Genomic DNA, 10536 nt, shown 5'->3' with positions numbered 1-10536 from the left:
TTTGTCTGAAAATCTGTGCAGCCATAAGCGAGAGTAACTATCTTCTTTTCGTCGGTACAGCATCAGAGCACTTGCTTTCATCCCCCAGCGCCCTCCCCCCTACCCCCTCTTCCTTTTCTCTGCCTCCCGCGAGCATTCCTGCCCCTCCCCCCCTTTAGTTCCCCTTGCCGGTATGGATCTGTGAAATGTTGGCAGGGTGTGCTGCTATGGCATGGAGCCTCAGCTGTAGGCATGGTGATGTGAAAGAGAAAGCGGTGAGGAAGAATACCTCAGATAAATAAGACTTATCTCGCTGTGTACAGTGAAATCCTTTTGTTTGACCAATCATGAGGCTGCCACGATGATTGGCAGCCATGTTCCACCAACCAACATGTGTGTAAAGTGGCCAGTGACCTAAAGGACATTGCTCTTCGTAGATATGAATAATCAGTCACACTCTGACCCACTAGGGCTAATATGAGCTGTGGTGACAGCAGATGTCAACAAGTGGTTTGAAATTAACAGAGCCTGGATGTTCTGTAAATAATGTCGCTCTGCTCCTGTTGCAACAACAGTGAAAAACTGATTCTTGGATTTAATGGTTTGAAATGGGTGAGAATTTTCTGATTCATTTAAAGGTCCAGTGTGTAGGATTTAAGGGGATATACCATCTGAAATTAAATATTTCTTTCTTTAAATGCAACCAAGGTTGTCATTACCTTAGAGTGAGCCGTTTAAATCAGCACAGGGAGCTGGTTCTTGTCTGCAGAGATTGACTGCCATGTTGCAACAGTAGCCCAGAACAAACAAACCAAACCCTGCCGATAGATAGGGCCATTTGCATTCTTGCATTCATGTGTCTTCCCAATGGCCACTGTTGATTGTAGCCTAAAAGGGTAGGCCTAAAAGAAGCGTACGCCACTTCCCATGCAAAAGTTTTGATCTATAAAAGCAGACTTGATGGGAAAGACTTTGAGCCATGCTTATGATCATTTTGGAGATGGGAAATTGGCAACTCAGATGGTGAGTTAGAAGCCTGATTGTAGAAATTGTCAAATATGTTTTGGCTTTTGTTTGTAAGTCAATTTCTAGTATGGATCCTATTGGATTATTATGTTCTATAAATGAGACACCAGGTCGGTAAAAACCTCCTGAACATCTAGATCTTAAGTTAACAGGGAAAAATGTGAGTACACATTAACAGGTGGTAGGCAATAGCAGCCCGTCTCCCACGTGTCAAACAGCGTCAGAGGGACTAGCTTTATTTAGTGTTTTTACCAGTTTTAATCACGTGATCCATTTGTTTTGGAGAGGATGAGATCTTTGCGGATAATTCAGGTCCTCCTGAACATTGAACACTTAAGGAAATTCTAATCTGGAGAAGTTTCAGCTGGTTGCAATCTGCAATCCTTACCGCTAGATGCCACTAAATCTGCCTAAATCTTACACACTGTTCCTTTAATAAGAACATCGGACCCGTGGCTTACAGCACAATGAATCTTAGTGACCCAGTGCTTCAGAAAATTGTTACACACTTGATGCTGAGGGAATGCGTGAAAAGAAAAGAAGATCACTGTAGGCTATAACAATCTCTTTTTATTCTCTATTCCGAACAATCAATTTAAAATGAGCAGTCCTCACAGGTACCATTATTATAAAAGGCCAAAACATTTATGTCATGTCTCTGCATATAGTAATAGAAAGGATATATGACATTCTAAATCAGATAATATACTAATGACGAATGCTGTTCCAATAAACCACTTTGTAATATTCATCGGGCTCACACACAAAGACAGATTTATTAACTCCGTTCATTGATATCATATTTGCTGTCTGGTATTTTTGCTATGTTGTGCAGTTTCTGTCTGCCTGAACTCCCCCTCCAACTAACTCACGTCTGCTCTCTGCACTTCCGTCTCACTTCCTCTCTCTATCTCTCTCGGTCTCTCTCTGTCTGTCTGTCTCTGTCTCTTTCTATCCTCAAGTGGTTGCATTTCATTTTTGGTTACTCAAAAGAAAACATCCTTCTTGCCTGAGTCACCACTATAGACATTGCGGTGGTTACAGCATTCCAGAAAGCCTAGCTGTGTTTGTGATACCTTGATGGCTTTCTCGTACCATCTGAGGATTAAAATGAATTCACATTGATTAGAAAGATGGCTTCTTTTTCAGACTGCCTGGGTGACCTCAGTGCTGAGACTGTCTGCCAAGTCGGAGACTGCGTCTGGAACTTCCTGGACATCCCCGCTCAGGCTCACCTCCTTTTTCAGTTCAAAGTCACTCTGCTCCTTGATAGGCGTCTCCTCGGGCTTTTCATCACCATTAACACATTCCTCTGTCTCTGTGGCAGCAGAATCTGCACACTCTCCATTCACAGCTGGAAGTGCATCTACTTCTGCCACATCCTCTGTAACAGAAGAGCTCTCTATATCTCCATTCTCCATCTTGCTTTCTACCTCAGGCTCTGGGCAAGGCACCTCTTCCACAGAGGCTTCAGCTACCTCTTCAGACTCAGCACTGACTTCGTTGGCAGAGGCTGACTCCGAGATGACAATCTCAGGGACAGGTTCTGCTGCTTCTGGCTCAGGTGCCGCCTCAGTGCTGGAGGCCTCTGTTGCAATAGATTCCTCTTCTACAGGCTGATCTTTAGCGGGGACCTCCTCTGTGGCACTCTCAGGTGCTTCTGCTTCCACATTCTCAAGTTCAGTAACGTCAGATGTGGCCACAATTGGTTCTGGCTCAACTTCTTCTTCTTCTTCTGCTGCTGCAGGTCCATCAGTCTCTATTAAACACTCAGGTACTTGCTCTGGTTTTGGCTCTGGTGATTGTTCAAGCTCTGGCTCTGGTGCTTGCTCTTGTACAGGTTCTTGCTCTGGTGCTTCCACTGACTCTGGCTCTGGTTGTTGCTCTGGCTCTGCCTCAAGCTCTGCTGCTGGCTCTGGCTTGGGGGGTTGCTCTGGTTCTGGGGCTTGCTCCAGCACTGGCTCTGCAGCTGGCTCTGGTTCAGGGACAGCAGCATGGACCACTGTCTCCTCCACAGTGGCTTCTGGCTCAGTAACAGTCTCTGGGATGGGCTCTGGCTCTGGGTCCTTGGGTGCTTCCTCTGGGCTGGCAGCAACCTCTGGCTCTGGCACAGATACTACAGCTGCAGCAGGTTCTTCTACAGGAAGCTCAGCTGCAGGCTCAGGTTCAACTTCACTAGGCGTGGGTTCTTCTGGTGCTGGAGCAGAGGGTTCCTCTGCTGCTGCTGTAACTTCTGGGAGCTTGACTGGAGATTGTTCCTCTACGACTGGAGCTTGTTCCTCTACTACTGGGGCTGACTCCACTGCTGCTGGAGTTAATTCCTCCGCTACTACGACTGGTTCCTCTACTGCTGCAGCTGGTTCATCTGCTACTGGAGCTGCCTTCTCTGCTGCTGCAGCTGGTTCATCTGCTACTGGAGCTGCCTTCTCTGCTGCTGCAGGTGGTTCCTCTACTGGAGCTGCCTTCTCTGCTGCTGCAGGTGGTTCCTCTACTGGAGCTGCCTTCTCTGCTGCCGCAGGTGGTTCCTCTACCGGAGCTGCCTTCTCTGCTGCCGCAGGTGCTTCCTCTACCGGAGCTGCCTTCTCTGCTGTTACAGGTGCTTCCTCTACTGGAGCTGCCTTCTCTGCTGCAGGAGCCTGTTCCTCTACTGGAGCTGGTTCCTCTGGAGGTGCAGATTTGGGCTCTTCTGGAGCTTTGACAGCTTCAGTGACTGCTGCCACAGCTGACCCCACAGCTTCCTCTACCACATTGCCTGCCTCAGCTGTCACCTCGGCCTCTGCAGGTGGGGTTCCAGCCTCCGCTTTAGCCGGCGCTGCAGTCCCATCTTTCGCCTCTTTGGGGTCGCTCACATCATATCCCTTCCTCTTCTTGCTCAGTTTGCCTCCCATGGTTTCTCCTAGAGACAAGTGAACAAGAAGGTATTTTAATATGAGAGATAAAACATTATTTATTTGGCCTTCTGTGTTGTTTAAATATTTAAAACACTTTCATGGTTCTAGAATATGTTGTTTACAGATGATATATCTTCAAGACAAAGAAAGACAAAGGGAATTTAGAGTTTCATATTCATCTGGACTGTATGAGGACATAATCCAAACCATGCCAACACAAGAACATGCAAACTAAAAGGCCACAGCTGTCTGAGTTCAAACTCAGGATGTTGGCGTCATGAGGCAACAGTCCTAACCACTCAACCACTAGCCACCCAAGCACAGAGTTGGTCCTACTCCACTTAGGTACTTTAAGTTTAGACTTTGCATGTGAACATTAGGAATGTATTTTGTCATACTCTCTAAAATGCAGCATGGGTACGACTTCATTCTTTCAAATGTAAAACAGCATCCAGTCCAACGGGAGAATGAAGAGAACTGTATTGTTTAGAAGTGAACTAGAAGTTCAATTAGGAAACTGCTCTCTGCCAAGCAAAGTTTGGCCAGAAAACAAATGTAAATGCATGGGAACCTTACTGAGATCAGACAACTCCATAGACTCTCTACCCTTTCAGGAATGTTGGGTAAGGCTCAGTGCCAAATGAGCCCACAACTTTGAGTTGAACATCTATGATGTAGACGTACAACTATTCCTCCCTCAGCATGACAAACTACACTCTTTATAATGTGGTGAGTCTCACAAGACACATCATTTAGAGCCCGCAGTTACATTCACACACAAAAAATGAATTACACGAGTGGATTTTCTGTATAATCCCCTGCTCAGTTAAAAAAAAATCCAATGCCATTGACACATTCTGTGACTAAAGCAAACTACTGTAGTTCTTTGTGCTAATATGTCAATACTGTTGTGACTGTAGGGGAAGAGAGGGTGATTGCAACAGAATGCAACTTCCTTTCGGTGACAGAATAGAGAACTGGAAGTTCAACTTTATCTTACTGATGTTGTGTCAGATGACCCTAAACAAATCAACCTGTGTGAATAAAAGAGAGCCCATGGTCCTGCATAATAAAGGCTACAGGTTTATATTACATGCATTTTAAATGCCACAGTCGGATATATTCTGTTCAGCCTATCTCGGTTTGTGGGATGCTATTACAGGAAAAGATGGAAATATTATGGGAACATGGAGTTGTTTTTATGTCCAACATGCCACAATTAAGGCTTTCACCCATCATGGCAGAATGTGGGTACGAACAATGTGGGAACTGTCCTTAGTGCTGCAATGGAGCAATCAAGGATGCACCACACACCAAGATGGGATTGGCTGCACATCCATTACACCAATTTACAGTAAAATGGCTGTAAAAAAAAAAAAAAAAAAAAAAAAATCAATCTTCTTCTGCATCAATGCCAGCCATATTCTGCTTTTTACTAGCTCTTAAGAATCATGTGACTGTTTTTTCATGTTATTGATTTCTTATTTGCCTATCTTTCGCCAAAACCCTCTTGGTATACTCGGCCTCCAAATCAGACAAAGCAAAAATGTACTGTTTAGGATAAAAACCTCCTATTTTGAGCTCAAATCATTCTAGTTTTTCATTTACCTTTTTATTTTTCAAGCCAAATTCCGATAAAAATGCGAAAATCAGATGTACAGTAGACACAAAGCTTTACACAAAGATGAAGAAGGCACGGCAGCATGTGCCGGCCGGTAACAAAGGATGGAGATTCCACCACCACCAGATACTCACTGACAAAAGTAATGGGCTGGGCTAAACTGGCAGCAGACACTGATAGTAATCTGTACCAGTGTAAGATATACACTTAGGCTGCTACATACGATAATTATTACATTATACACTGGCCACGAACAGTTGAGTGATATAAGCTGTAGAGGGGTCTCCATCCCCCATTTCAACCCACCCACCCACCGCTGCTTCTCTCAGCTGCTCTGCCCTTTTTGTTCACCAGCATTTGAAAATGTCGGACATGCAAAAGAAAACCATCCCAGTAATGCTTCAGTTCCTACTAAACGCATCAACTTCACAACTTAGTTTTGCGCTTTTCTCCATCCCAATGGTTTTTCTAATCGGCTGGCCTACTTATAAAAAAAAAAGCGCTGCTGCCTGAGAAGACGCACTAAATCAAATTCGACCGCTGGGGACTGGAAAAGGAAAAAAAAAACTGCCTTTATTGTGGCAGCCTTGAAATGTACAAATTTGCATGATAGGAGAAAGGCAAAGAAAGAAGAAGGAGAACAATGAGCTGCAGCTCAGAGGCATCTTTCCTTTTTACTCACTTCTTTCTTTCTTTCTCTTTCTTCCCTTTTGCCCACACAACACATATTCTACTCATGCTGCAAATTAAAAATACACATAAAACAGATGTTAATATTAATGGGACCGACCTGTGTGTCGAGAGAGTGATCACTTCTACTTCTTTTCCAGGCTCCGGCTGGATGTGATAATGGAGGTAAACCTTTGGAGTGACAGCTGCAGATTCCGCCCCTGCTCTCCGAGGTGCAGTCTGGGACTGTGTTGTAACTGAGGAGTGCCCCCTCACAGTTTTCTAGACATCTGTCGCTATCACAATCCAGCCTACCCCACTACTGCCCCGGCTGCAATCTATACCCTCCCAAATCGAAACCCCTCCTCTCCCGAACACACCCACTCCAGCGCACGGTGCATTTTTCTCTGTTGTGTAAATACATCTGCCGACTGAGGGTGATTATGAGCTGACTGGCACGAATTTCACTTTGTAAAATGTCCATTTTTTTTTTACTCTGCTGAAGGAATGGTGCTATAGGGATCCATGTAAGCCCCCTCCCCACAGGAGTACTACTATAACATAAATTATGCATAGGAGGTATTATCTCAGTGAAACCACTTGTGCAGCACACGCGCGCGCGCGCACACACACACACACACACACACACACACACACACACACACACACACACACACACACACAAATCTCCATAGTAAATTACAGAGATTCCTTTGTGTGTTTTTCTTCTTCTGTCGTTAGATACATGCTCATCCCTACTTACATAAAACACACGTTGACTTGCATCTAAATGATTGTAAAATGTGTTTTATTCTGGAGCTGTGAACATCAATGTTTGGATCATCTTCTGAATAACTCATCTAAATCATTTGACATTATAAATATATACAGGAACATTCTGTCTGAAGTATGTGTTACCCCATGGCTGGCTTTAAATGACTATAAGGTTGTTGTTAGGGTTATAAAGAGGACCAAAAGTTCACTCTGACCAGTACAAAGTATTCTGATGGATTGCGCCTCTTTGCTATTTGCCTTCCATGTGTTAATGGGACAAGGTTGGTATGGGTGAGACTTAATGAAATTCAACAACTGACCCCTCAGGTGAACGTTTTGACTCCCTCAACAATTTGACACGGTATGCCACTGACACACTGAAAACCATCAGATAGTGTGAGCAAATAAAGCTGGGGCATAATGGTAAAGACATGTAATCATTCTCCAACACTAATCTCCACTATTAGCAATCTCAATGAAACTGCTAGGATTTAATCTTCTCAGTATCTTCACATCTCCTCCAGCTGCAGCCCACTTGTTTCCACTTTCCACTGTTTCTTTACAGTTTCTCTCGCTGAAACTGGAAGACAGGCATTACGAATAACACAACAAAAGGGCTGACGATCTCATTACATCACTCAAAAATCACTAACCTGGCATTTAGTTAGAAAAGCACTTTGGAGAGCAGCCAAACAGGTTTTTGCCCTTTTTTGGGCCTTGCTGAGAGTGATGTTTAAGGAGATTTTAATGCACTTAAGAGAATAGTGTACAGTATAATTTAAGCATTAAAGCAGGAAAGAATATGGCTCAGTGCATGCAACACTTAGACACATTTAATATGTGATATCTAATATATATTTTCATTTAACATAACAGGTGTTGAACTCAGACAATATTTGTATTACATGTTGTCTGGTGGATGTGATACACTCCAGTGGCTTTGGTAGTTTAGAGGGACTTTTTTTTCTTTGTCTTTCCCCCTCTTGTGATTTTCCCACGCAGGGATCTTTAAATAAATACATTTATCATTCATGTTTCAGAATTAATACCAAACTGACAGTAGGCTATTATTGAGGAGACAGCACCCCCTGCTGTTACAAGAGCTCATAGCACAACACAGCGTCTGGAGAGAAACTTATATGTCTAAGATAATGATACACCATAAACATTTTAGAAGAAGAAATGACACCATTTTAATGTTTTCTACTAGCATCTGGTTACATTACGCATTTGTGACATATCCATTTAAAATTGCGTAGGACAAATTAAATACTCCCAAACAAGAGTGTTAAACCTGTGTCTTGAATTTTATAAAATGCTCTGCTATCTACTTTTATCGCCCCAACGCTCTAGTTTCTATCTGTTCAAGGAAACAAGAAAATAAGATCCACCTTGTTTGTTTTCCCTGCTTGCAGCAGAGCTAAACAGTGACAAAGGGGCAGCAAAGGCTGAGTTTCACATGATGCAAAAGCTCTGGAATGCATTCCCAGGAGTATAACCACCATGCAGCCAACCACACTGCTCCACATAGACAGAGGAATCACAGACCCCAGAGTTTTCAGGAAAATGCCCAAAGCTCGTCTGTCTATGAGTACTGGCCCCTTTGGCCTGGACTGACCCAAAGACTGAAGAGCTGGGGAAATTTAGAAACAGGTGTTGGGTGCTGCAACACGCTATAAGCCCATAGCTCACAGTGTGTGCAGGAATGTGTCAAACTGTTGGGCTTGTATGGGGGCTTTCTCAGGTTTATATTCTGGGCAGGTTTATATATAATATTTAAATATGCAAATGAAATAACAATAAATTGACTTAATCAACAACAAAGAAAAATAATCCTGATATTTGAAATGGATGTTTTTGACCATTTAGTCAAGGCATACTCCTACGTAAGTTGCAGTAACACACATGTTGGTAGAAGTTGTTGAAACCTGAATACTTTGTGCTCCTTACATGCTCACTATGCGTATATTTAAGTGTTTTTAGCAATGCTTTAAAGTGCTACACTCTGGGATTTTTCAGTTATAATACTCCTTTGAGTTGGTGTGCTTTTAAATTCCTTAGGCTATATAAATCTAATCAAATCAAATCAAACATACAACTAGAAAGTGCACAGTAGTGCTAATAGTGTTTGTGGTTTTCAGTACAAAACTTGGTGAAAGTTCAGTATGTGAATTGGTGCTTTTTGAACATTTTCGGCACATTTTAACAGCATAACCATAATAATAACCATAACTTTCGTCACTGTAATTGTGATTTCATCTATAATGTCAGTTGTAGATGTGTAAAATATCAGCCTCTACAGGAAAGAGAGGAGTGGTGCACTCTATGGTTTGCTTATAGTTTCTATCCATTCATCTTCAGAGAGACATGAAATAGTACCCTCTACTGGAGGCAAATATATTTTTACAGCAATAGTATAAAATAATATGAATGAAAATTCATACCACACAGCCTTGTTTTTGGTTGCTTAATGTTGGTGAGTATTGGATTTGATTTATGACAAAATGCATGACAGTTTCCAAATTAATGGGTTCGATTTATATTTATCAGACTCATCATAATTCAAAGAAGTTGTTTATTGATAATGTGACCAGATTCCACAGTGAAAAGCCTGCAGTGACATACCCTAAAATAGGACTTAACCTTTGGACTGATGGCAGCAGTGGAGCTGGGCTGCTCGGCACACATTTCTTTTGTCCACACACAAGGTTATTGGCCCTGCTATGCTGAGAGAATAAACAATTCAAACTATGCACATTGTCTGTTAAACTCCTCTTATAATTCTTGACCCCATTAAATGTTCTTTTACAAATCAGCATCCTTTGACAGAGAATTGTTCTTGAATCAGTGACATGTGTGTTCAGCTGTATCTATGGATACCTGCTTGGTATGTGTTTATTAGACTGCTGGGCAACCATGACACCCCCTCAGAGCAGGTCTTTCTTTTTCTTGCATGCAAGCTACTGAAGACTAGCAGAAGGAGTACAAGTGCATGTGCTTTAAGAAAGCTCTAGATCAGGGGAGCACACACAGTCCGATTTGATTGCAAGTGGGCTGGACCTACAAAAGTGTCCCCTTTTTTTAGATTAATTGCATTGATTAAGTGCATTTTAAAAACACACATCCATTTACAAATCAGATTACAGACAGCATGTGATCTCTCCAGAAGAACAAATTCAATTTTAACAATATGCCACATATTAAGCCACAATATTTCCACATTCAGTCAGCTTCATACTTACTGTCATTACAGGTCCATTTTCCCATCCATTTCCTCTCCTGTGTACCAATCCTGATATCACCACACCAAAGTAAAGTGGAGGCTATTTAGGAAGCATTTTAAATATTCCCCTGCCTTACAAACAATCTTTAAATCAAAGTTTTGGCAGTGTCTTAGCAGTAGGATTTCACCAGTATTGTTTTGAGATAGAAGGAAGCTACTCACTGTTTAACTTGCTCCTAAAACCTTCACAAGTGCATCACTGTTAAATGTGCAAAGTCATCCAGTGGGCCTGATTGGACCCTTTGACAGCCCTGCTCCCTAAATGATTAAAACAGACAGACTTGGAGTTGGAC

General features: G+C 42.6%; 1 protein-coding gene across 1 annotated transcript; it reads right to left on the bottom strand.

Annotated features, from left to right (window-relative positions):
• Positions 1-1553: 1553 nt before the first annotated feature.
• si:dkey-56m19.5 (fibrous sheath CABYR-binding protein) lies at positions 1554-6516 on the bottom strand. Its single transcript, XM_049598312.1, has 2 exons — positions 6308-6516; positions 1554-3901 (listed from the first exon to the last, which is right to left on the bottom strand). Exon 2 carries the CDS (start codon positions 3891-3893, stop codon positions 2151-2153), a length of 1743 nt encoding a protein of 580 aa, XP_049454269.1. The 5' UTR covers positions 3894-3901; positions 6308-6516; the 3' UTR covers positions 1554-2150.
• Positions 6517-10536: the final 4020 nt, after the last annotated feature.

This window comes from Epinephelus fuscoguttatus, linkage group LG2 (genome assembly GCF_011397635.1).
Source record: "Epinephelus fuscoguttatus linkage group LG2, E.fuscoguttatus.final_Chr_v1".
In the NCBI taxonomy this organism is placed as follows: domain Eukaryota; kingdom Metazoa; phylum Chordata; class Actinopteri; order Perciformes; family Serranidae; genus Epinephelus; species Epinephelus fuscoguttatus.
Note: the sequence above shows the minus strand (reverse complement) of the source record. Positions and strands in the feature narration are given on the sequence as shown.

What these genes read in the sequence shown, in the direction of transcription:
- si:dkey-56m19.5 (XM_049598312.1), bottom strand. Translation starts at nt 3,893, where the DNA reads ATGGGAGGCAAACTGAGCAAGAAGAGGAAGGGATATGATGTGAGCGAC.